Source organism: Colobus angolensis, unplaced genomic scaffold (genome assembly GCF_000951035.1).
Source record: "Colobus angolensis palliatus isolate OR3802 unplaced genomic scaffold, Cang.pa_1.0 Scaffold1, whole genome shotgun sequence".
In the NCBI taxonomy this organism is placed as follows: domain Eukaryota; kingdom Metazoa; phylum Chordata; class Mammalia; order Primates; family Cercopithecidae; genus Colobus; species Colobus angolensis.
This window is the reverse complement of record NW_012110918.1, coordinates 9,359,060-9,386,742: the sequence shown is the minus strand read 5'-3', so window position 1 is coordinate 9,386,742 and position 27,683 is coordinate 9,359,060. Positions and strand designations below refer to the sequence as shown.

Here is a 27,683-nt window from a genome sequence, read left to right as displayed (position 1 = left end):
CCAGCACAGTTCTCTCCCTTGTGAATGTGACAATTGGCCTGGGTCCTGATTCCCCACATCCTGCTGCCTAACATGATGCACCCATCATCTCCAACCAAGAGACAGGGATCAGAGATCCAACATGTCAGCAAACTACAACTCACCCGCATGCAAGCCAGCTGTCCAATGGGAATTCTTCTGATCGAGCGATAGGGTGGACTGAGGTTTCATACTTGCTTCCTCCAGTGATGCAGAGCACTATTTCCAAACCCAAATAGTCCTCTGGCCCCCAAAATGAGGGAGAAGAGAGGAGGGGAAGGAGGAGCTAAGCTGCACCCGTTGTCAATGAGCACAGGTGCAGGAGAGAGGGGGTGCCAGACACATCTCCACCTCCATCCCTGGATCTGTGATTGACAGGTACTCGTATAATTCATAGAGGCCAAAGGGGACGAGGCAGGCAGAATAACAGCCCTCTAAAGACACTCATGTTCTAATCCCTAGAACCTGTGAATGTTAACCTTATATGGCAAGAAAAGGATTTTATAGATGTGATTAAGTTTAAGTTCTAAAAATGGAGAGGTTATCCCGGATTATCTGAGTGGGCCCCATCTGCAATCACGAGACCGAGGCAGAGGCAGATCTGACCCCAGACAGAAGAGGAGAATGCAGCAGCGCCCGCAGAGGCAGAGGCTGGAATGGAGCAGCCCCAAGGCAAAGCTTGCTGGCCACCACCAGAAGCCAGAGTACGTGAGGCACAGGTGCTTCCCTGGAGCCTCCAGGGGAGCACAGCCCTGCTGATACCTTGATTTGGGCATTAAGACTCATTTTGGACTTTCAGCCTCTAGAACTGTGACAGAATACATTTCTGTTTTTTACACACTTTGTGTGTGAGACTGTGTTACCGCACTTGCAGGAAACTCACACCAGGGACTAGAGCAGCACTGGTGGTGACCGCGGGTGCTGGCAGATCTGTCCAAGCGGACCAGGCCTTGGTTCCAGAAGTGAGGCCCTCATGCAGAGGAGAGGGCTGCACATCTGGAAAGGAGGTGGTGATTAGGTAATGAACAGTTCTTCCATTCCTGTACCAATTGAACATGGCAGTCCCCCCTCTCCTATTCACCCTTATCCAGCCTCCTCCCCACCAACCCCATCTACCTCCCTAGAAGCCACTTGCCTTCACCTTGCCGCTGCTCTGGTGTATTTGTTTTTGCACTGCTATAAATAAATACCTGAGCCTGGGTAATTTATAAAGACAAGAGGTTGAATTGGCTCATGGTCCTGCAGGCTGTACAGGAAGCATGGCGACATCTGCTTCTGGGGAGTCCTCAGGGAGCTTTTACTCATGGTGGAAGTCAAAGTGGGAGCAGTCATCTTACATGGTAGGTGCAGGACCCAGAGAGAGGACAGGGATGTGTCACACACTTTTAAAAACCATATCTCACTAGAACTCACTCACTGTCTCAAGAACAGCACCCAGGGGGCTGCTGTTAACCCATTCATGAGAATCCACCCCCATGATTCAGTCACCTCCCACCAGGCTCCACCTCCAGCACTGGGGATTACATTTCAACCTGGGATTTGCGTGGAGACACTGATTCAAACCACATCACCCGATATTTACCCATGGGATTTGGGTACGGACACTGATTCAAACCATATCACCCGATATTTACCCATGGGATTTGGGTAGGGACACCGATTCAAACCACATCACCTGATATTTACCCATGGGATTTGGGTAGGGACACTGATTCAAACCACATCACCCGATATTTACCCATGGGATTTGGGTAGGCACACTGATTCAAACCATATCACCCGATATTTACCCATGGGTCTCAGGGCTTCTGCCCTCTCCCCCGGGTGTCAATATAGGCTAAGTCTATGGTCTGTCCAGGAACCCAAGCCTGGAGCAACCCATGGGTCTCAGGGCTTCTGCCCTCTCCCCGGGGTGTCAATATAGGCTACGTCCATGGTCTGTCCAGGAACCCAAGCCTGGAGCAGGGGGCCTGACTGTACGTTGTAAGTCTGACATGGATGGTAAGTGTCTGCCTCACTCCCCGCCACCTCCCTGCATGGGAGGTGAGTGAAGCCAGCTCACCTGCTTCTTCCTCAAGGCCCCACTGAGACCCAGGACCAGCCCCAGGGTCTTGTGAACTCTCCCTTCTTTCCTGCCTGTCCCCACCTGCCACACACACACACACACAGGCAAAGGTTAAGAGGCTCTTTCTTTCTTTCTTTCTTTCTTTTTCTTTCTTTTTTTTCTTCTTTTTTTTTTTTTAGATGGAGTATTGCTCCATCTTCATCTTCATTAGATGGTGAGGGAATAGGAGGAGAAGGAGGGCCAGGGCCACAGAAGCAGAGTTCAACATAGAGAGAAGCCAACCAGGAGTGCATGATCAGGTGCCTGCGTAGTGACCCCTCCCGAAGGAGGAAAAGGTGGTCTGCAGAGGAGATGGGCAGGTAGAAACCAGGCAGCCTTTGGAGGTGCCTGGCAACAGGGAGCAACAGTGGAGTTCATGCGAGGTGGCTGGGCAGCTGAAACACAGTCCAGAGAAGCCCATTCATTAATCATTCATTCATTCATTCATTCATCCAGCAAAACACTCACTGGGCTCTGACTGCATTGGGCTAGGCTCTGGAGATACAGAGATGGGTGAGAAACAGTCTGTGATTTCCAGATATTTGAGCCAGGCAGAGAGATGGCAGTGCTACCAGTTCCACTGTGGGAGGCTGGCCAGGTTCAGTGGCTACCAGCTCAGGTGAATAGCTCTGTCCTCCCCTTCCTCTCCCTGTTGCACCACCCTCCAGGCACCTGCTCTACCTGAGGAGACATGGTTTTGAAGAAGTGCCGCTTAACCTTTGAGTGTATGGTGAGTGGGGATGGATGGGCATCCAGTCTCCTGGGGGTGGTAGGAGAGCACTTTCTCATCATAGTGACTCTCAGCCTGCATCTTGAAATGTAATTCAAACTGAAGATGCAAGCAAGAGGTGCGGATGGTGCAGGCAGATGGTGTCCCAGGACCAGGCACATTGGCCTGAATGCAGCTGCTCCCTGTGTGGCTGGAGCAGCAGATGGAAGGGCCATGGGCTGCGTTGGATGCAGAAGGATGCTGTCCCAAGAGGTCTGGACATTCTCTCAGGGGCAATGCTGACAGTCTCTCAGTTTCAGGTGAAGCAAGCTCCTCTTTGTGTTTTATAAAAGTAGGAAAGATGCATGGGTGAGAGGAGGGGTGGGACCAGAGCAGAGGGAGAGAGGGAGGGAGATCACTTGGAGGCTGTTGTCACACACCATGCATTCCAGAAGGGGGTGACATCACCCCCAAAGTGGCAAAATTGGTTCTTGGCGGGGGGGGGGCTGCCAGAAATCTTACCCTTTATGTTTAAAGGCATAAAAATATGCACAGCATAGAAACAGACACGCAGTCTATCTGTGGCATTGCAAGTTCATAGGGGCAGGCAGTTAGGAAAAGACTTCTTGACAGGGAATAATGAAAAGAAGATTGGCCGACACTGACCTGTGCTGTGCAGGTCGGGGCCATGCCACAAGTCAGAGGGGAGACGAGGGATAGGAGGGTGTGGCCAAGCAGTGTCAGGCACGACTGTGGTAGAGGATGAGAAATGGAGAGAGGAGAATCTGCATAAGCCCCATGCTTCTTGGGTCTGGGTAACTGGGCTAGGGGAGGAGGGGGGATGCAATTTACCAAAAGAAAGCTTGTTAGGGGGAGAGCTAAGGGTGTACCAGGATGAGTGGTGACCCTCTAAAATGCATGTCCACCCAGAACCTCTTTATTTGGAAAGAGGTCTTCCAGTTCTAATTAATTAAGATGAGGTTATACTGGATATATATATAACGGTGGACCCTCAATCTGGGGTCTCAAAAGCTGATGTCCTTAAAAGACCACGTGAAAACACAGAATGACACACAGGGAAGAAGTCCTTGTGAAAACGGAGGCGGAGGCAGAGGCGATGCAGCCACAAGCCGAGGAACGCCAAGGATTGCCCGGAGCCCCAGGAGCAAGGAGCGATCCTCCCTCGGAGCCTTCAGAGGGAGCACTGCCCTGTAACACCTCGATTTTGGATTTCCAGCCTCTAGAACTGTGGAAGAATAAATCCCTTGTTTTAAGTCTCCCAGTTTATAGTACTTTGCAATGGCAACTGCAAACAGCAGGTTCCATTTGGGTCCCTTGGTTTGGAGGTTCCTGTGGAATGTGCAGCTTGACGGATCCAATAGAGACCTGCAGTTTAGGGAAGCAGTGATGGGTGGAGACACTGATTACTACCAGCATGCAAGCAGCAGTGGGAAGAAGGAACTTAGCTGAGATGATTCAGGGTGAGACTGGAGTGTGAGAAAGGCAGGGGGATCAGGACCAACCCCAAGGAAATACCATTCAAGGACAAGCATGAAAGAAGCCCCCTTAAAAGGAGACATCAATGAATGAATAAATGGGGAAACAGAGAGAATAGTGTCCCAGGACCTAGGGAAGGAGAGAATAAAAACCAGCAAAAACAGTCTGCAGTCCCAGAACCAGCCTCACTCAGTGCTGGGATCCTTGGGAAGTTCCTGCAAGGAGTAAAAAGCTGTGGCATCTGTGCCCAAGGATGTCACAAAGGGGCATGAAGCCAAAACATAAGCAAGCAAATTTTAAATCACCCTCAAAGAGTTAACTACCAGCACAAGGCTACAGGAGAAAAAAAAAATGATGTCTCAAGGCAGCACACTGCATGATTAATTAATAAATGAATTGCACAGGCTAAAATTATATAAGAGTTCAGAGGACAGAGAAAGCACTTAGGACTTCAATTGTCAGGGATGGATTTGCTGAGAGGTAAGACTGGACCTGAGTTTTGAAGAAGGAGGATATAACTTGTACAGGAAGACATGTGAGGCAGAGCTGGTTGGGAACTGCCAGGCTGGGAGAGGAGTTAAAAAAAAAAAAAGACAAGAAATCAGGATGCATTTGGGCAGAGGGCAGACAGGGAAACTGGTGTAAGGAGTGGGTGCTTAGGGGCGAGGCTTGGAGGTCGTGGTAGAAAGGGGTACCTGAGGGTTTGTAGGTGAGACCAACAGTTCCAGACTAGGTCCTGCCCTGGTTTGGACAAATAGAAGATTTTAAACAGGGAAGTGATATGTCCAAAGCAGTATCTCAAAGTGAATCTGCTGGCAGGATGAATTAGAGAGGCATAGAGGGAAAGAAGATAAGTCATTGGTTGGGGAGGTCATGAACAGTGAGCAGATGAGAGTGCTGGTGGCAGGAATGGAAAAGAAGCCAGTAAATGGGAAAGAAGTTTCTGGAGAAGAATCGATGGACAGGAAGACTCGAGGTATGAGACAGAGGAGCAGAGAGGGACTAGGGGGACTTTGCCTGGCAGCTGTAGTGCTCAGACTCTGGGCTGGGGAGCCCCAAAGCCACCCCACACGTACCCACACAGGAGTACTTTTTCTGTTTGCTTTTATTTTACTTTATTTTGTTTTACTTTATATTTTGTTTTTGCCCTGGTGTGGGACCAGCAGGGCTTGAACCCCAGAGTTCTACTCAGTAGCAGCATCTGGGATGGTGTGGGGAGCTCTGACTCCTCAGGCGGCCTCGCGAACTAGGTGGCACCCAACTCTGTTCCTCCATGCGACCCTCAATGGAACTGCCTCCTGCACAGCCTGCAGGGCACGAGCTGCCTGCTCCTTATCTCCCACAGCGCCTTTTACAATAAACAGACAGAAGCGGGAATCAGAAGAGAGAAATTCATTCTCATTTCTTCTCCTCAATTCAGAGCTCTATCTTGCCCACAGCCCTATTTTGCAGTCTCTCCTCTGGCACGTTTTAATATTTATAGCTGCATGGACAGAATGTGGAGTGTGAGGGCTTGTCAGCCTCAGGAGCAGAGACTTAGGAGAGCTGTCACCCACCTAAGGCCCCAGGGATCTTCAGGAGCTGCTACCAGGGCCATCACTGGGCAGCCTCACCTGAGAGGGCCCTGGTGGTCATCTGGTCACTCCCTGTTCCCACCCAAGTTTCACCTTCTTGTTGTTGTTCTCTACCATGTCCCACATTGCCGCGAATCCAACCCCAATTACCCTACTGCTTGAATGAGGACCAATTTTCCTTCCTTCATTAAAATATTCTTCATTGGTTTATTAGTTTTCTATTGCTGCAAAAAAAAAAAAAATTACCCTATAATGCATTACCTTATAATAATCCACAGTTATTATCTCACAGTTCTTTGGGATCAGGAACCCAGACATGGCTTAACTGGGTCTTCTGGCCAGGGTTTCTCACAAGGCTGGAATCAAGGTGTGAACTGAGGTTGAGGTCTCATCTGAAGGCTCAACTGGAGCCAATCCACTTCAAACCTCATTATGTGGTCGTTGGCTGGATTCCATTCCTTATGGGTTGTTGGACTCAGAACTTTTATTTCCTTACTGATTGGTGGTCAGAAGCCACCCTCAGTTCCTTGCCACATGGGCCTCTCCGACATGGCAACTTACTTCATCAAAGAGCGTATCTTGATCAAGCAAGAGGGAGAATGAGAGACAGAGTACCTGAAAGAGAGAATATAACCCAGTCTTTTAAAGCCTAATCTCCTAGAACTGTTACTGTATTCAGTTCATTAGAAGCAACTCAGTGGGTCTGGATCGCACTGGAGGAGAGAGGGTGACACAAGGGTGTGAATCTCAGGAGGGTGCTTCTTTGGAGGCCATATCAGAAGCTGCCTCCCACAGTGGGTATCTGCATGTCTGGCTCTTGCTGCTTCACAGTAGAAGTGATGGAGTTCTCTAGGATCCCACAGAATAATGACAAGTAAGACAAGTAAATCACAACAGAGTACTGAGTGTATATGTTACCATACAGCAGGCCACAAAGAATGTGGGCATCACTGACAATATTCTATGGGAATGCACAGGATGATTTGTAACCCAAACATGCAGGGAAGGCTTCCTGGAGGAAGTGATGGGCAGGGACTTCCTCTGTCCTAGGACCTGCCATAACCCTGAAAACCCCATGAATATGGCAATAACCTGGGGCTGCCTTCATAGGAACTGCTTCTGGATTGGGGAACCTGAAGGGCCAATTGGAGGTGACTACAGAACTCCTAGACAGGAAGAATTGAGAACAAAGAAACAGAGGGAGGGAAGGGAAAAGAATGGCCTCTTCAGTGACCTACAAATATCTTTCAAAGACTATGGGGTATGGTGAAGAGATGGAAATTTTAGAGCACACCCCACATGCAGTGTATTAGCCAGGGTAGACCAGCTGCTATAACAAACATCCCCAAAATTTTCTATGGTTTAACACTATACAGGTTTAATTTCTTGCAGTAATAGCCTAAAGTGAGCTAGCTGGGATGTTCCACTCCTCCCAGTCTTTTGGGGACAAGGCATCTCCTCTCCAGTATCTCGGTAGTCTTCTAGGCTGCGGTAGTCTTCTAGTCTTCTAGGATGCTCCACTGCATCAACTGCATCTGGGTGGGCTACCAGAGAAGGTAGAGAGAGCCTTTTAGGGCCTAGCCCTGGAAATGGCAGCAACTCTTCTGCCCAGATTCTGTGGGTCAGAGTTCAGTCTCCTGGACCCACCTAACTGGGGAAGGGTAGGGAGGCACAGAAATGCAGACCAAGGAGGAAGAGACCAGGCATATTGGTGAAACATTCCCCAGCCTCTGCCCCATGCAGGTGTCATCTAATAGATGAATGGTCAGGGATGGAGCTGAGCCCTTCCTAGCCTAGGTCCTCCTTCCCCCTGCTGCCCACCCCTCCTGCCCCCACCATGAAATATTCTTTCCCAGTGCCTCCCCCAGATTTCTCTGGCCACCTCCCCGCAAGGCTATAGGCAAGTTCTTGGGTTCCTGAATGGTGCTCTCTCATGTGATGTCTTTTCCAGCACCTCTTACTCACCTCATTGAAACCTTCTTTGCAGGCACAGAGTTCGTCTCACTGTCCCACAAGCAGAATACATCAAACACTGGTCTTGAAGTGCAAAACCCAACTCAACTCTAGCCACTGCTCTTTTCTTTAGACTTCTAGGTCTTGGTTTATTAAATGGGTGATAGGAAGGGGAGGGGGAGATTTGAGCTAAACGATCTCTAACATCCTTCCAGTGTGTCTCACGTGAACTAACTCAAGCCTTGATTTTCACCAGATGTTCTCGCTCATGCAGCTGTTTCCTGGGGCTGCAGTGCCCCTCCCCACCCAAATTGCACACTTCTGAATTTCACACAACTGTCACTTGCCCATCCACCACCTCCACCCCCATCCCCCTGCCACCAAAAAGGGAAGCCGCCATTCAGGGAAAGCTGGGGTTGGGTCAGTCTCTGCACATGGCTACACTGTCAGACACTAGACCAACACTGCTCATCATAATTTTCTGTGATAGGGGAATTGTTCAGTAATTGGTGCCACAAATATACCAGCCACAAGCCACGTGTGACTACTGAGCACTTGAAATGTGACTTGTGTGACCGAAGCACTGAAATGTTTCACTGTACTTCATCTCCATTAATATACATTTAACCTTAATAGCCACACATGGCCCATGGCTGCCATATTGGGCAGCACAGTGCTAGAAATGAAGTCTAGTGCTTCGCCCACTGACTTGTATCAGAGGCTCTTTCTCTTAGTTATTGGAACTCCCCGTAGAAGCTCATTATGACTGGGGGAACTGAAACCTTCCCTGGGGTTGATAACTAACACTGTGCTTCTCAAGCATTTCAGCGCATGTAAGTCATCTTATTTAAACAACTACAAAAAGAATTAGCCAGGTGTCATGGTACACACCTGTAATCCCAGCTTCTCAGGATGCTGAGGCAGGAGAATCCCTTAACCCAGGAAATGGAGGTTGCAGTAAGCTGAGATTGCACCACTGCACTCCAGCCTGGGCGACAGAGTGATACATCTCAAAAAAAAATTAAATTTCATTTAAAAAAAAAAACAGACTCTGGCCAGTCCTGATGGCTTATGCCTGTAATCCCAGAACTTTGGGAGGCTGAGGATGGAGGATCGCTTGAGGCCAGGAGTTTGACACCAGCCTGGGCAACATGGTGAGACCCTGTCTCTACTAAAACTCCAAAAAATTAGCTGGGCCTGGTGGCATGCACTTGTAGTCTCAGCTATTCAGGAGGCTGAGGCAGGAGAATCGCTTGAGCCCAGGAGGCAGAGGTTGCAGTGAGCCGAGATCACGCTGCTGCAGTCTAGCCTGGGCGACAGAGCCAGACCCTGTCTCATTAACAATTTTTTGAAAAAACAGGTTCTGATACCCTAAATCTGGGGTTCGTCTGAGGTTCTGCATTTCCTACAGGGTTTCCAGGTGGTGACAGTGCTGCTGGCCTGTGGACCCCACTTTCAGCAGCAGGGTACGGCAGTGTCCCTTCCTTTCCCCAGCAGGCAAACAGTCCAACTTCCTTCCACCTGGCTCCTTCATGCCATTGGCTCTCGCCACCATCTTCTGCATTATTCCATATATCCATTTGAAGGAAGAGATGCCTGAACCTCAGCTCCCACTCCCCCAGAGCCCTTAGACCAGGCTGAAATCATAGGAGAAGGGCCTCGCGGGTCCCACACTCAGCCACACTTAGACGCGCAGCACCAGCTGGGACGTTTAATAACCATTAGAGCAGCCTCACCTGCTCAGCACCGGCCCACTGGCCCCAGAGGACCTCTGACTTGCTTGCCCTCCGGGTTGCAGGAAGGAACATCCACAGGAGAGCCCTAGAGCCTTCCACTGGAAAGGTCTATTCAGAGCTGCACAGCACCTGACTGTGGGCTCTGGAAAGCAGTGGTTCAGCCACGAGATTGAGCCCAAAAGGCTGAGATACGAGGCCCAGGTCTCTTTCCCTGCAACACATAAAGCAGCCTTCTCAGCAGGTCATACATACCAACTTATCTCACCCTCGCCACATGGTGTGGAAAGTGCTATCAGCTCCTCTTACAAATGGGGAAACTGAGGCACAAGGAGGTTGAGCAAGTGATCTGAAGGTCACACAGCTAGTAAATGGCAGAGCCCAGAATCCAACCCAGGCAGCCAAGGCAGCCCACTTACTGCTGCGAGTGCTGACCGGCCCTGCCTCACCTGTTAAAACGGAGATCCCAATGGTATCAGCCTCACTTGCTGCCCAGGGAGACTGAGATGTGGAAAGCCTTGTGTCCACCGCACTAGAGAAATATTGGTTATTGTGGATGGGGTTCGGGAAGGTCTGGGGGTGGTGTTTCCAGGGAGCAAGTTCACCCTTTCACCTGCACACACACTCAGGTGTGCACAACACCTCCATGGTGCACACCTGACGCCCTCCTGGGAACAGGGCCTGTCAGGCTCATTATGGCTGCACCCTGGTGCTCGGTGGTAAATTCTCCCTGTCTCTGAAGGGAGCCTGCAGTGCTCACTGATCCACACACGCATACCTTCCTCCCTCCTTCCCTCCCTCTCTTCTCCTGGACACACCTCCATCCAAGAATTTTCAGGCCGATCCAGGTTGATACTGTTCCTGTTAATGGTCAGTGGCCGTTCCTTGGGCCACCCAGCCTTCATTCCTGTTCTTGAGCTTTAGGACACATAATTGTCATCACATCCCATGTGAACCTGACCCCACTCCTGACTCCCAGAGCACAGGACTGGTTCATGGATGCCCATGTGATTCAGTCAGGCACAAGCTTGGCTTTTATTGGTTGAGGAAGAGAAGCTCTCTCTTTTTCCCAGGGCTGGAGCTGTGGGCCACCATCTTGCCCCAACTGCCTGAGCAGAGACCAATGCAGAAGGAAGCAGAGCTGAGAAATCCAGAGACCAAATCTCGATTCCACCATCGAGCCCCAGGTTTGGCCAGGCATGGGTATTTCAGTCAAGGGAACCAGTGAGAGACATGCCCGCCCTTTTGGTCTTCATGAAGCCATTTTGAGGTGCATCTTCTGTCACTTCTGGCCAGAAGATCTGACACAGCCCTTTGCCTCCTTGACCCTCTACGAGCTCCCCTCCCAATCCCACACACCGCCTTGTCCCACAGCTGTTGCCCTGGACTCTTACAGGGAGGCAGGCCTGTTCTCCTTCAGCCTGAGAGACCTGGGTTTGCCACAGCTCAGCAGGCACCAAGATGGGGGTGCCCAGGAAGCTGCCCGCTGCCCTTCTGCTATCCAGCTAGCAGCAGTTGGGCTCAGCCACCCACCACCAGGAGCTAATTCTGCAGTTCTCAAAGAGAGGGAGCAAGGATGGCGCCCATGGCATAGCTGCTCACAGCCCAGTCTACCCTCCACATGCCTTGACTTGGCCTGGGGTGCCCTGGCAGAGAGCCATGACCCCAGAGCCCAGTGCACTCAGCAGGCTGGGTCTTGCCCCTGTCCAGGACCTTAATGAAGACAGAGCTGCCATATTGATGCAGTACTGGGACATCTACCCCAGACCCTCAGACTGTAAGTTAATAGCCTGCAGCTTTCTCTGCTCACGTTGTCAGGAGCACAAAAAAATGTACAAAGCTGTCATATGTTCCGACACCCATCCTGCATCCCCAAGGCCTGGACGATGATTCACAGCCCTGGGTGGGGAAGGGAGCATGGGACACCACCCTCACTGCAGCTTCCTTAGCCTCATCAGGGCTAAGACCCACTTCTTCCGGGAGCTGGCCTAGCTTAATGCAACTCCGCCTGAGTGTGTCAGATTCAGGGGCAATCAAGCATAGGGCCTCCCAAAGCAGACAGCAGCCTTCCAATCCTAGTCTGTCATTTACCAGCAGTGGGACCTTATTAATGGGCTTCCCTGGTCCTCAGCATTCTCATCTGTAAGACGGGGCCCTAGTGCACCTGCCCAAGCACAAGACAAACCAAAGTGATGGGTGAAATCATTGGGCCACCACAAGTGTGAGGGAGATGATGGTTGTCATCAATATGATTATCCGATTATCAGACATCATCATCCGCAATTACTGTCACTAGGCAGGGTCTCCAGGGTCTCTGCCTCCCGCAAAACACACAGACCCTTCATCCCACACGTGCACACGCACACACATACATGCCAAGTTACATCAGCATTCATTCCCAGTTTGCCTAAGGCAGACTTTTCATCTGAAAATTCAGGACTCCTTGCCAGGTCCCTCTTTGTGGCCTGGCATGCAGGGGCCCTGCCCTCGTTCTGCTGTCAGAGACACATGTCTGCAAAGCCAAGCAAGTTTAGGAAAGGAAATTTGTTGTAAATTGGAATCCTAATGCATTCCAAATAGAGGTGATTTTCACGTTATTGGCTGTGTGGATAGAACTGTGCCACTACCTCCCTCTGTGGGGTCAGGGAGGGCAAGAGCACAGCTATTGTTCTGCATTGGATGCTGGGTTTCAGCCCATTGCAGAATCAAAGTCCAGAATCTCAGAGTCAAGAGGCAGCTTTAAACCATTGCATCCCCAGCAGCTCTCACAGAGGCTGCTCTGGACAGCCCGATTCCTCTGGGCCCTGGCTCCTGAAGGCATGGCCCAGGGCTCTTCATGCAATTTATTTCCAGGTTATTTGGGCTCTATCTGTTTGGTCCTGAGAGTCTCCTGCCTACTTCTTTCAACAGGGATGCTCACAACAGGACTCCACAGCCAGTGCTGTGTGCGTCCTCTGTCCCATGCGCCATAGCACCTGTAGCAGCTAGATCTGGGTCTCGTTCATCCACGGTGATATCAGCCAAGACCAGAGCTGGAACATCCTTCCCCTCCCAGGAAGCCTGGGTGTCCAGAAAGCCCTTTTCCCTCAGGGATCTTCAGCTGGGCTCTAAGATCTCAGAAGTCTCTCCCATGTGTGACTATCTGCATTTTGTCAACAATCTCATAGCTGCAAAAACTCCCAAAGTGGGCACAGCAGGGAAGAAGCTATTGGAAGGAAGCATTTCCTGGGACCTGCCCCAAATGGGAGGTGGGGACTGCTGGACAGGCCAGCTCCATGCCTTCTCCAGCCTCCCTCTCCTAGCACTGCTGAGCAGGATGTTGGTTTTAAGAGAAGGACGTTGATTTTAAGAGCTACCCATTCCAGTGGCAGTTAAAAGACTCTGGCAGCGGCACAGGGCTTGTGCTGAGAGCTGGGAAGAGATTTAATTAATTGCTCTAGTCCCTGGGAGCCTCATCAGCTCAGCCAGGAGCTCCATCGATCCGTACTCTCACACCTGATAGAGCCTTGGCAGGCGAAGCCAGAGGGGACACAGGGCTGAGGAAGGGACTGATCCCTAGGCAGGAGAAGGATCTGCTTTTGCTCAGCACCCCATAGCACACCCACCAAATCACACCCACCCCTACACACACATCCGGCATACACAGATGCACCTTCCCATACAAAAGTAGAGGGCCCGTGGGCATGGGGATCCGACTTTCCTGTTTGCCTGGGACACCTCCCGTTTTACCTGTTATTGTGCTGTCATTATTAATAGTACCTTTCCTAGTTTAGAGGATAATTTATCTGATCACCTACTTGAGGGGAGCTTAGGAGAGCCAGAGGTGTAGGAGCAGATTGGAGAGATGCTACTGAGGATAGAGACATCGGTCCTCTTTGCTTTGTTCTCTGTCCAGATCCTGTATCCTGGGCAGAGACCTCCTGAGAGTGGCTAGTGAAGATTGCTATATCCTCCTCAACTCAGATGAGGATTCCCCCGTGTCAAATTCAGGAACACGAATCATGTGATACTCTGCTTCAAAACCTGACAGTGTGGCAAAAACCCTTAGCTTTTAGGCAGGGTAAATGATTGTATCTGCTATTATAGATCACGAAGACTTTTCTTATCGAGGTATCTGCATATCTGCTGCATGGTTATTGGTATCAGGGAATCAATTTTAAACTGTAAGTCCCCAGGGAAGATGTGGAAAGCATGTTGCATCTTGGTGTGAGCTCTGGATCTCGGCATTCGTGGCTGCCTGCTGGATTGGAGTATGCAAAAGGATTCTGAGGCTGTGTCCCAGTTGAACATAGGAATATCATGAATTACATCTGCTTGGGGCACGGGAGATGAATTGGTGAGATCCTTGACTGGTATCTGTCACTCTCATCCCAGAGGGTATCAGAAGTCTCAGGGTGTCTCTCTCTGCAGAGCCCTGGCCTAGTGCCATGCTTGAATGAACGTTTGGGAGTGACCCTGGGAATACTCTGCATTGCCTACAGGGCTCTCTCTCCAACTGCAGTACAGTCTCACCACAAAGAGGGCACGGTGTTGGCTGCCTGTTATTGGGAAGAAAATTGGACAAGTCTGGGACCAAGAGATAGCTTGGGTGGGCAAGACACCTTCTCAGAACAGCATCAGCCCTTGGAGAAATGGTCTGCCCCCACCCGGTACCAGGCACCGCTGTGATACATCCAAAAGGATACTTGGACATCCTGCCCCTCTCTGTCCTGTCTTCCTCCATCAAACCTCAGCCCCCAGCTTCTCAGGCAGGACAGCAGGGAGGCTGGCTCTCCCTCTTACTCTCAGAACCTTACTCTGGCCTGCTTATTAAAAGAATTCCAGCCTTAAGAAATATCTAATGTAAATGACGAGTTAATGGGTGCAGCACACCAACATGGCACATGTATGCCTATGTAACAAACCTGCACATTGGGCACATGTACCCTAGAACTTAAAGTAGATATATATATATATATATATCTATAAATAGAATTCCACCCTTAGACAGGGAGGCAGCAATGCAGAAGCTTTCTTGGCTCCACAGTCAGAGCTGCCACTTCTGTGGCAGGTGTTTCTTTGAGGTCTGTTTGGTCTCTTCAGTCACAACCACCCACCTCAGATAGGATGTTGTGTGTTCTCGTGTATCAGAGGAAGTATTTGCAAACAGGCGCCTCACAAGGTCGCAAAGCCAGCGGTATCGTAAGCTCTGCCGAATCCTTCATTATGTGTCTTTCCAGCCAGCGGCTGATGAGAGAGCACGTGTGTGCTAACTCTCGGCTCTTTCAAATCATGTTGATTTGAAATTCAGCTGATCCAGAAGGGGCCGGTCCTCCATGTTGGCCATTTCAGGTCAGCTCCATAAAGGATGCAGGGGATGCGTTTTCAGGATGGAAACACATGGCTGATATTTGCAAAGCTAGTTCATCCAGGAACATGAGTACAGGGTGAGTTTGGGGGAGTGGGTGAGGTACATGTGGCAATTAAGTCACTGCGGTGTGACTCCCATGCTGTCAGCGAAAAGATTGACCTTCCTGGTTGGGCACAGTGGTTCACGCCTGTAATCCCAGCACTTTGGGAGGCCGGTGGGGTGGTGAATCACGAGATCAGGAGATCAAGACTAGCCTGGCCAACATGGTGAAACCCCGTCTCTACTAAAAATACAAAAACTTAGCCGAGTGTAGTGGCAGGCACCTGTAGTCCCAGCTATTTGGGAGGGTGAGGCAGGAGAATCACTTGAACCTGAGAGACAGAGGTTGCTGTGAGCCGAGATTGTGTCACTGCACTCCAGCCTGGGCAACAGAGTGAGATTCCATCTAAAAAAAAAAAAAAAAAAAAAGGCTGGACACGGACACTCACGCCGGTAATCCCAGCACTTTTGGGAGGCTAAGGTGGGCAGATCAGGAGCTGGGCAGATCACAATGTCAGGAGTTCGAGACCAGCCTGACCAAAATGATGAAACCCCATCTTTACTAAAAATACAAAAACTAGCCAGGCATGGTGGTGCATGCCAGTAATCCCAGCTACTCGGGAGGCTGAGGCAGGAGAATCACTTGAACCCGGGAAGCAGAGGTTGCAGTGAGCCGAGATTGCGCCACTGCACTCCAGCCTGGGCAACAGAGTGAGATTCCATCTAAAAAAAAAAAAGATTGACCTTCCTGATTCTCTGAACCATGGCTGATGTCATGATTACCCAGAAAACAATCCCACTGGCTGAATTGTGAAGCTAAAGAATTCCAGACCCCAGCAGTTCCACCTCACCAGTGACAGCAGCCAATGAAGGAACCATGTCCACATACCCCGCCAAGGCTAAGCCTCCGGACAGACCTCTCCGCTTTTCCCTCAGACTTTGTCTCAGTATAGTCCTATATGATGTCAAAATAGCTTCCTAGGTTCAGCCCAAATCTCTGACTCGGGAATATGGAGGTTTAAATGGCTTAAAATGTTCCTGTATGGAGGCAGATGAAAGAGACAGAGGAACCCCTTCCTTCAGTGACAGCGGGGTTCCTTCTTATAAAGGGCCGATTTTGTGCACTTTTTCTGAACTTGAGGCACGTTCAAAGCTGACTCCAAGTAAAACTATTGCGCAGTTCCACTTTTAATGTGTTCATCCCACAGGTTCTTGGTACCTGTTTGAACTGCCCTAAAAACAATCCCTAAATCCATAGACCTTTGCTGTCACTGGTCTTAGTTCGGGTTCGCCCAAAAGCAGGTCCTGAGAGGAGGATCCTGTGTACCTTTAGGAGATACAGGACCACTGCCAGGGAGGCGGGAGGGGACACAGGGAGGACAGGCAGCAGGGGAGGAGGAGGAGCAGGGGATCAAGCAAGCACCCATGCTGGCAGTTGGAGCTTAATCCTCCGGGGTCCTCTGGTGACCTGTAGAACAGATGCCTCCAAGTCCTCCCTGCTGAGGGCAAGGTAGCTGGGGTATTTATACACCCAGTCCCCTCAGCCACTAGCTGAGGGCTGCTCTGCGGGGGGGGGGGGATATTCATTTCCCCTCTTCTGACAAAGCAAACTTTTACAGCTTTAGAAAAAGCCCTCAGGCAAAGAGATGCAGACACTGGCAGGTGGAGTCAACAAGAGACCATGGAAGCCACCAGGCCCCGTCTATCGCAAGTCACAGCACACTGTAGCTCAGAGCCCAAGGTGACATTCCTGTCCTGGGCACAGGAGACAGGAGATTCAGCACCAGCCCTGGGCCTGAAAGCCTGAAGTGGCTGCTGTCTCGGGACCCAGGGCTGGTGTCAGCCACACCAGCAAGTGGCTACGGCGGGTGACAGCCACATCGCTGCCTTCTTCCTCCTTGTGTGCCCTGTCCTATCCTAGAAGGTGGAAGCCTCAGGACAGACACTTACAGGGGCCTCTTTGCTCGGTCCCAATGCCTCTACCCTTTCCTGCTGCCACCTGGACCACAGAAGGCACGGCCAGGCCTGGGGCAATGACATGCTCCTAGAAACATCTTGGAAGTCCTTAAATCTATGACCAAAACACAAGTGCCCTACGGCTGGAGACAATCAAGAGTGATTACAAAAGGGCCGCTGTGTCCTTTTCTTTCTGGCAGCAGCTGTTCCTGTCATGTGGTCTGAAGAAGTCCAGATGTGTTTGTGCAGGGTGCGGAGCCAGGCCCTCCCAGAAGCAGGCATGAAAGAGCGGCGGCCAGAGCAGCTGGTACACAAAAGAGGCTGGTGCAAACCAGACCCGGGGCGGGAGGCCTCGCAAACCACGGGTGGGCCCGGGCGTTTCTATGGACAAGGAGCCGGCACCGCACGCAGCACGGCAAAAGAGGCAGCGGCATCCACAGGCCTCAGGGCCCAGGGCTGGTGCTGAATCGCCTGACTCCTGTGCCCAGGATGGGAAGGTCACCTTGGGCTCTGAGCGGCAGTGTGCTGTGGCTTACATGAGGCGGGGAACCCTGGAAGAACAGGCATTGTCTCCCAGCAGCAACTGGGCCTGAGCAAAAAGGTGTGCAAAAAGCCTGGCCGCTGCATTTGCAGCACAGAGGGCAGTGCAGATGGTGCATCAGCCAAGGAAGAAAGGCCGATGCAGGGGTCACGAAAAGACAGGGCACACCACAGCACCGGTCAGGAACTATGAGGTGGGGGTGTGGGGGGTGGGGCATGTGAGAGTCTCCTAGGACAGCCATCAAGTGCCACAGTTATGGGATAGAAGTGGCTTCCCCCAAACCTGTTCCTCTCCCAGTTTTCTCCACCTCAATAAATAGCAACTCACTCCCCAGTTCTCAAGCTGAAACCCCTGCCATCATCCTCCACTCCTCTCTGTCTCCCACAGCCCTCGCTCTAAAAGCTCTACTTTCAAAATGCATCTACAGTCCGGTCCCCTCCAGCCACTTCCTCCGTTGCTACCACAATCCAAGCTGCCGTCGTTTCTCCCTGTGTATAAACATAGACTTGCCCTCCGTCCTCTCTCAGCTGTTCTCTGACGGAAGTCTCTTCCTTGCATTTCTCTGCACTTGACCCGTTACCTACGCACGTGCACCTTCGACGATGGTCTCTTTCTCTTTCTCCCCAGGGGAATGTAGACTTTGCCTCTTTGGCTCTTCTGCTTGCCCAGTGCTTTGAAGAGTGCCTGGCACAAGGTGAGTAAATATTTGTTGAATTCATTCCAGCTGAAGACTCCAGACCCCGCAGGTGTCCCTCTGCTATCGGTTTATCTTGTCCCTGTGCTCAAGGGTCCTGAAGCAGCTCCTAATATTTTCCCCACAGAGGGAGTGAGCAAGAAGCAGTCTTACCCTAGAATGCTGGAAGAAATACTCGACAATGGTAAGCAATATGGAGGTAGGAACAATGTCACTGCACCATTTCTGTCTAATCCTCAGGGGGTCTAGCCTATGGCACTGCACTGTCTCTATCTAATCCTCTGGGGGTCTAGCCTAGTGCAGCTACTCCAGACACTTGTTGAGATGAATTGAGTGAACAGCCTCCCTTCCTGGTAGCCTAGGCTGGCTTCTCCCTCCTGCCTAGGGGTTCATCCTCTGTGTTCTCTTAGCTCCCTGAACGTTTTTCTAAATTAATGCATGTGACACTATCTTAAGTGTGACTCCTCTGATGCTAGCAGTGAGACTTTATTCTTGGTATCCCTGAGTCTGCCTGGTGTTACTAAGTCCGTATTCTGACACATGAGAGCTGCTCAGTAATGGCAAATGGTGAATGAATGAGTGAGTGAGTGAAAAAGTAAAAGTAAGATGGTGAACCCTAAACCAAAGTTAGCTGAAACCTCCTATAACCAGCAGACACAACTACCACCCAAAGATGGTACGATTGGATGATCCATTGGAAAGACTCATCCCTGCCCAGGCTAATGGGAGAGGCAGATGCCCACATAAGAGATGCATGTGGATACATCCAACAGCCACATCACAACACATGCATAGCTGCAGGCAGCAGCTCAGAACCAGCAGGTGACAGGCAGGCCAGAGCCATCCAGTAAGGCTCCCTGAGCCCTGGCAGGTCCAATCCAGGCAGAGCCCTAACTCTGCTCAATTGCAATCTGTGTTTATGGGCCCATAATCAAATGGAAACTGAAAGTTTCTCATGAGAATCATCTGTCAAAATTGTGTGGTGCCCAGGCCCAGTGCTGGGAGGCTGGGTTATAAATTCAAAGGTCCACTCCAGCTCTGCTCCATCTCTAGGGACTCTTGGGTCATTTTTCAACCCAGCATTAATCCGAGGAACTCGATCTTCGATCAGACACTATGTCTAACAGGCTGGGTATTTGGGATACTGATTGTCCCCTGTGGGATCAGTGCAGGGAGGCGGGGGGCGGGGGGGAAGTGGGAAAAGCGATCACGGAGGAGAATCCATGAGCCAAGCTCACCTCTCCTACAAGCTGAGCCGCTTGCATAGCCACCTGCATCCCGGACCCCACCTGGCAGCTGCTCTTCCCTGAGCAGACACCTCCAGGCTCTCACCACAGCCCATGGCAACTACAGAACCCTGAGCCAAAGGACCTGTAACAAAACCACCTCTTTTAAAAAGATGGTTTTCCTAATTACAAAGGAGCTCAATGTAGCAAAAGTGGAAAACCAAAAAGCACACAAAAAAAGAAAAATTGCTCATAATTCTCTACCCTGGAGAAAATCTCTTTAACATTTTTGCTACAAAGATTTCTAGCCTTCTTTCTCTCTCCTCCCAGTCCTTTTTCTTTATAAATGCACGTACCATTGTACATACTATTTTCCGGCCTGCTTTCCCTATCATTCATGCCCCCCTTCCCTGATCCTAGTCCATTATGACCATTCTGCCACATCACTATCTTTCTTACAACATGGTTTTTAATAGCCACATTCATTTTCTTGGTCAGTCCCTTTTATTGAACAATTGGTTGGTTTCCATTTCTCCAATACTATAGAAGATTCTGAGAAGAATATATTGTACATAGATCTTTGTACAAATAGGAGTCTTTCCTTAAGATAAATTCGTAGGAGCAAAATTGTGTGGGGGGGTCAAAGAATCTGTACATTTTAAAAAGTCATTTGATGCTTTCTACACTATCTCTCACTGTGTTTTCATGTCTTTAGAAAGCCAACTATAAGGCGGGCGTGGTGGCTCACGCCTGTAATCCTAGCACTTTGGGAGGCTAAGGAGGTCGGATCACTTGAGGTCAGGAGTTTGAGACCAGCCTAGACAACATGGTGAAACCCCGTCTCTATTAAAAATACAAAAAAATAGGACTGGGCGCAGTGGCTCATGCCTGTAATACCAGCACTTTGGGAAGCCGAGGCGGGCAGATCACTTGAGGCCTTTGATCCTGAGGCACAGGAGTTTGAGACCAGCCGGGCCTCAACTCTGAGGCCAACATAGTGAAACTCTATCTCAAAAAAAAAAAAAAAAGAAAGAAAGAAAGAAAAAGAAAAGAAATAGCCAACTATTGGGGGAATAATTTTAACTGGTAACCACCTTTGAGTAATAGCAGAGTAAGGACACTTCGTATCTGCCACTAACAGGGCCAGACGGTTCCTCTCTCTGCTTACACTGGTTCATAGTTCTGCTTTCTCAGAACCACAGTTCATCTCCTCTGGCTGTAGCTCTGGAGACACGGTATGGTTTAAGAGTAGAGGCTCCTCTTAGAAAATCAACTCTGAGCCCACTAACTCCTTCTGACAGTGTTGGGTCTTCAGAATTTATTTAAAAGGTAACACGGTACCTGCTCTTGGTTTGTGAAGACTTTCACCTGAACACGGTTACTTAATTGGGTGACCTGGTATGGGGACTGGTTTGATGGAGTATGAAGGTAGGGAAGATGAGTCGGCTGGCTTAGTGGGGGAAGAACAGCAACGTAACAGCAATTGGAAGGGTTAAGAAGAGCAATCAGATGAGAAAGGTTTTGAATTGCCTGGGACCAGAGGGAATGGAGAAACGTCTTTTCCGTTGCTGAGCTCTGTGAAAGCTTGCATGCACACGTGGGCATTGAAAGCTTCAAGTCAACCTGGGTGGCCCATCTAAATGCACCTAAAAAGTCACAAGGCACAGGGAAGCAGAGCAAGGCCCACTGCTATTTATCATCCATTCCTTGTACAAACTCACAGAGACAACCTCTGAGCCTCCCACACAGAATGTTCCCTTGAAGAAAACACATCAGGGCACCCAGGGGGCAGGGACAACCTTTGGGAAAATTGCAAATAGAGACAAAATTGTCTTTGGGGGTCCTTCTGCCTCCCTGGCAGTGACTTTCTTCCCTCCTAGTCTCCCCACCCTCCAGAAGTACGACACCAACTACCTGCTGCTGCTCTCAACAGACAGCTGGCGAGGCGAGAGGAACACAGGCTTTCGGCCAGAGTGGCCTGCATCTTACCTCACTGTGCAATCTGGGGAAATTACTAAACCTTTCTGATCTTGTTTTTGCATCTGTACAATGGGGAAAAAATGCTGGCTTGATTTCTTCTTGTTGTGAAGTGAGATGGCTAATATATTCAAAAGTACCGGGCCAGGTGCAGTGGCTCACTCCTGTAATCTCAGCACTCTGGGAGGTGGAGGCGGGCAGATCACTTGAGATCAGGAGTTCGAGATCAGCTTGGCCAACATGGTGAAATCCCATCTCTTCTAAAAATACAAAAAAATTAGCCGGGTGTGGTGGCACATACCTGTGATTCTAGCTATTCGGGAGGCTGAGGCATGAGAATCGCATGAACCTGGGAGGTGGAGGTTGCAGTGAGCCGAGATCATGCCACTGCACTCCACCCTGGGTGACAAAGTGAGACTCTGTCTTAAATAAAATAAAATTTTTCAAAAGTACCCAGCATACAATTTGCACATAATGGACACTCACTGAATATGATTTACCACATTTTCCATCTCGACATCCAGGGCTACCATTCCCAGGAGGGCTACAATATTGTGCTATGACCCTGGCTCCAGCTTGTCCCTTTGGAAGGGACAAGATCAGCTATGTGATGCTAAATGTTGGTGATCCTTCAAGCATTTAAGTAAATAATGATGGATTTAACTACAAAATTGTTCTTGACAACATTGTTTCTAATACCTGAGAACCATATGCAATCCAAATAGCAAATGCAAGACTAAATAAAATATAAAACATCCGTATAATAAAACACTGTCACTATAAATTTTGGCCAATCTGTGAGGTTAAAAAATGATAATACAATTTTTGGTGTCCATTCACATTTCTTTAATCTTTTTATTGGCTCTCTTTCTTTCAGTGTTCACTGCCTACCCACATTGTAGGTACATCTTTATATTTAGTTAATTTTAATTTTTTTTCTTACAGGTTACCTAAACGCTTCGTAAGTTAATAAATTGACTTCTCGTCTATGATTGGTGCTATAAATATGACTTCCCGTTTATTCCTTGTCTTTTGACCTCGATAGTCTTTTGTCTTGATTTTACCCACATTGATGCTTTCATTTTTCTGAACTAGATTGATCAGTCTTTTCCTGTGTGGCTTCTGGTTTTCGTTTCCCACTTTGGAAACTGGTTTCCAACTCCAACATTGTAAATATATTTACCCAAATGTCTTCTGGAACTTTTATTGCTTCATTTTTTTTCTTCAATATGTTAATCCTTGACCCATCGGGGATATATTTGGGTATAAGGAGTTAGGTGAGGATCCTGCTTTATTATTTTTTTTTGAAGGGTTGGCCAGTTATTCTGACACTATTTATTGAATAATCCCCCTTTCAGACAAACCATTTCAACAAATCCTTTTGTGAGGGGGTCACAGAACCCTTTGAGAATCTGATGAAAGCTACAGATCCTCTCCCCAGGAAAAAATATGTGTCTATAACACACACTAAATTCCACAAACAATTCCCTCTGGGCACGTGGACCTTCTGGAGCACATCCGTTGACTCTCAAGAGGTCTGTTATCTCCAGTTAAGAACACCCTCCTTTATATGGAAGAAACAGTTCTTAAATAGTGGGATTCAGCCTCCAACACAGACCACTGAGAACTCATTTTGTAGTGGAAAACGTGCTAAAAATAGTCCCACAACCTCCTCAAGGCAGAACACTCTGGCCTACCATTAGGGTTATGGGATACTCCAGCCTTCCACCATCTTATGTCCTGGGAGCTTAAAACCTTCCACTCACCATTCTGCTGGCCCAGTGCATCCAACAGACAGCACGTTAACCTTTCTCTAGAGTGCAAGTAGCCCTCGCTGAACAACTCGCTCCTGAACGAATGGGGCAGGTGCAGGTACATGGCTTCATGTGACTCAGTTTCCCTTGATTTATAGCCCTAATATTTTTCTTGAGACAGGGTCTTGCTCTGTCCCCAGACTGGAGGGCAGTGATGCCATCATAGTTCACTGCAGCCTGGAACTCCTGGACTCGAACAATCCTCCCTCCTCTGCCTCCCAAAGCACTGGGATTGCGGTTGTGAGCCACCATGCCCACCCAGCAGCCAATTTCAGACTCCGTTTTCCACCCCAGATTTGCCTACACCTCCTGAGATCTGCTCTTTTGGGTTGTGTACGTCCGTTCTGAAACCTTCACCCTCAATTCTTTCCCATGCATTGAAAGCCAGCGCTGGCCTTTGGGCTTTCTGGCCCTTTGAGAAATAAAGGTTTGAGCTGAGCTGGCCCCTTGCACCCTCTTGACTTCTGACTCGGAAGCAGCAGCAGCTCTGACCAGGCCACAGAGCTCATCTGGACGAGCCTTCCCTCTGCTGGGATCCCCCGGTGCTACCCCATTCCTCTGGCTCTGCGGATTCTCAAAATTCTTACCTGGGAACTTCTGAGTCAGAAATTCTTGGGGAGGGACCCAGCAATGTGGGTTTTCACAAGCACCTCAGGGAGGGCCAGCTATGTCCTTTGTGGGGACCAGGGCAAAATGAAAATGTGGAGCCCCTTATTCAAAAAATATTAAGAATCTCAGGATGGCAACAGCAGATCACTAAAGCCTTCTGAGTGTGAGGGTCTCACTGAGTGTGGGGGTCTCTGAGTGTGGGGGTCTCTCTGAGTGTGGGGGTCTCGCTGAGTGTGAGGGTCTCTCTGAGTGGGGGGTCTCTCTGAGTGTGGGGGTCTCTCTGAGTGTGCGGGTCTTTCTGAGTGTGCGGGTCTTTCTGAGTGCAGGGTCTTTCTGAGTGCAGGGTCTTTCTGCATTTGGGTGGACCTGTGAGACTGTGCAGGTTGCCCTCGCTGACACTGATGAGCATTCCAGTTTCAGAATCGCTGTTGCAGCCAATGCTGACATTCACTGACCCAGGCATTTCTCACCTGGCTCCAGAAACGGTTCTAGGCCTCGGCAGGTTCATCTTCTCACTGCTCCAGACCCTTTGTGTACAGACTGCCCATCATGGGTACATGAGTGACCTCTGGAAGTCTCTTCTCCCGGCACTCCCCTCCTGGTTCTGGCCCTGTTCAGGCATGCATTAACACTCTAGTTAGTGTCTCTATGGCTAACTATGAGTGCCTTGTTCTGGCCTTAGCCAGATGAAAGAGAATCTCACACCCTTATTATTGTGGAGATAAAAGTTTCTCATTCACACACACACACACACACACACACACACTCACACGGTTTTCCCACATGCTCCTCCAACCCCCGCATGTGCACACACACACAAACACATACATTCAAAGAGGACCCTGCCTTGGTTTTGACCTGGCCTGACCAGGATGACAGCCTGGCATGCAGCAGCCCCTCTACTTGTCCCGGGAGAATCAGGCCCTGGAAGGATGGCAGGAGCCAGGACCTGAGGCTGGAAGCTGAACCTCTCCTGGTTTTCCACTGTCCACAAGTTTCACCAGTCAGATGCCCAGATGTGACATCTGTTCCCAGCCCAGAGGCCTCTGCTACCCCTGACAGTCCACTGCACCTGTGCTCAGTTTGAAATGTGAGTCTGTCAGACAACATCTACTCAGAGGAGGAGAAAGGCAGTGTCCTGTTGGGGTGCTCTGTCCAGGCAGCCTCTGCCCCTGCCCTCTATGCTCTGAAATCCGTCTCATGCCACCAACATTAACTTAGCAGCTACTAAGCTCCAGTCACTGTGCAGGGCACTGGGGGTCATGAGTTATTAAAATCTAGTCCCTGCTCCTGAGCAGCCGTAGTTCCTGGAGATGAAGAGAGCTGTCACAGTGACATGTTGCAACCAGTTCATGCTGGTTCGTACCAGCTCATGAGAGCCTATGGCTAAATTTTCAGGAATATTACAAGCCCATCCTCAAAGCATCAGTAGTTTAAAATTACCATCCTTGGAATATTTACACTATGGAAATTGGCAAATGCCCCAAATCAAGCCCTTTTATGGAGGACCACTGCAGCTGTGCGATGCTGGGTGAGTGACCTATCCTTCCCAAGACCTCCTTTTAGTATATCCTTAAACAGGATAATCACTGCACCTCCTTCACTGACTACTGTGAGGCTGAAACGAGATCATCCACAGCACGCTCACCATTCAGTGCCTGGCAGACAGAAAGTGCCCAACAATTCGTAGCTGCTGTCATTTTTAGAATGCAATGATGTTATTATTCAAATAAGTAAGTACCACAGTGCACTTGGTATAGCTACAGCGTTAGAGGAGCATAGGTAAGGAAGTGGTTAACTGCCTGGGCATCAGGGCAGCAATCCAGGAAGGGCTTGAACCAAGCCCTGAAGAATAAGTCGAATGTGCCCAAGTAGACCAGGTAGACCAGATGGGCCAGGAACAGAGAGGTTGTCCAAGAAGAAGGAGTGGTGTGTGCAAAGGCAGGGAGGCATGGGAGGCTTGCAGAACACTCTGAAATGACCGGCGTACGGGACTAGCAAGGGAGTCATAATGAGCACCTACTGTCAGCCCTTTGGAAACCATGATATCAATGAGTCTTCTCTATAAAGCCCATACCCTGCCCACTTTGCAGGGGAGCACATCTAAGTTGGGCAGGGCTACATGCTTTGCTTTGCTTTGCTTTGCTTTGCAGGGCAGCACATCCGAGCTGGGAGGGGCTACCGTCTTTTGCCACAGAGCAGGTCAGCAACTGAGAAGAGCTGAGCCTGAGCCTGTTCTGTCCCACTGTAGGACAGAACAGGGAGAGGAGTCTGTTTCACACCAGCCTCCAGGATGGCCCACCTCTTCAAAGGTGATGGAAACTGTCTCCAGGAATCCCTGGCAGACAGAGCTCGAGGAGGGGTGGCTGCTGACCTCCAGCACCCTAAGCCTCACAGTACCAGGAGCATCGGCCACCTCCAAGATTCTCAGATGCGTGTCCCATTGTCCCTGAGGCTTCCACAGCTGGTCCTCACTACCCCATTCCCTTCTAGCCCTTTCCAGATGAGAGTGACCAAGGTTCACTATCAGGCTCACATCCTCCCTGGACACACATGTTTATGCTGTCTCCCTCTGATGACTGGCATAGGATGACACAGTCGCTTAGGGAATAACTGAAGAGATGAGTCATCATAGATGTTCTCATTAGTCCATTCTTCCCCCCATGGCCTTCCTGGCCGTTCATCTCTCCGCCTGTCATCCCTTCCTAGCAAATTTATGTCGTTCCTCTGTTGGCCAGAAGGGGTCACTGCTTCCACATGCCCCCTAAACTTCCCTGGTAACGGGCTCCTCTCCGCCCCACCTCCAGCGGTGCAGCAGGCCGTCCTCCACACCCCACCCACCAAAGCCTGTGTCACCTTCAGAGAGACTCGCTGCTGAGTTCCAGCAAGCAAGGATGACGGACAAGGCTGCGTGCCAGCAATGCTCTCATCGTGTAAGCCAACCAACTGCCCTTTGCTGGGCAGTGGTCAAGGTCTGCAGATGGAGCTTGGCCATTGTTACGGCTATTTAAAATCATGTTTAAATAATATGATGTGATCATCTCTAATGCCATTGTGATCACCACTTAACACAGGTAGGGGTGATGAGGCAAGCTCAGCCTCTTTCATACACCTTTGACATTCTAAGGAGAGCCAAAACCAAGACAGGTTGGAATCAGCTTCTTTTCTTCTGCTGGAGGTACAAGTCTGGGTCAGGGTACGTAAATTACCGGCAAGCAGTCAACAGTCCCCACTCCCGTGCCTGTTGAAGGCATAACTCATGGAGCCTAGTTCTCTCCCCCTCGAGAGGCCAGGGCAGACCCACATCTGGAGTCTGCATGAACACAGAGCTTCTGGAGTCACTGCTGTTTAGTCATGTTAGAATTTAAAATGTCTAGATTAGCCATTCTGGACTGAAAAAATCATGGACAAGTGGTTCTCAAATCTTGAATCTGGGCCTAAAGCATGGGGCAAGTACATCCTAATCTGTGCAGAACACACTGAGAGCTGTTGAGGTGCTGGAGTTAACTGTGTAATGCCGTGCTAAATCGCATCCCATTTTATATGAGATTCAGTTATTGATGATAGGATGATAAGTGCTAAAAGACTCTGCAAAAATTTGGAGAACAACAGAATAATCAAAGAAATTATATGTACGAATGGATTCTATCTGCAAATTGAGGAAATACAGTCATTATCCCATTAACGTGTAGAGCAAACTCCTCAGTTCAGCATACAGAACCCAAGTCTATTCAGAGCAGAAACTAGGAACTACAGCATCAGGGAAAGAGCCTGGAATTTGAAGTCAGGAGATAGGATTATGGTCCAAGCCCTGATAGAAATAACACATGACCTTGGACAAGATGCTTAATGTCTGTGCCTCAGTTTCCTCTACTGTAAAATGGAGACC

The 27,683-nt window shown here is 49.7% G+C and overlaps 1 protein-coding gene across 1 annotated transcript in view; it reads left to right on the top strand.

The window, feature by feature from the left end:
• LOC105504593 overlaps positions 1-26,672 on the top strand; it is a 124,948-nt gene extending 98,276 nt beyond the window's left edge. Inside the window, 7 exon segments of the mRNA XM_011932125.1 lie at positions 335-396; positions 893-1,036; positions 1,943-2,019; positions 16,743-16,845; positions 17,183-17,392; positions 21,275-21,339; positions 26,602-26,672. Of these exon segments, the coding sequence (XP_011787515.1) occupies positions 335-396; positions 893-1,036; positions 1,943-2,019; positions 16,743-16,845; positions 17,183-17,392; positions 21,275-21,339; positions 26,602-26,672 (732 nt within the window).
• The last annotated feature ends 1,011 nt before the right edge of the window (positions 26,673-27,683 follow it).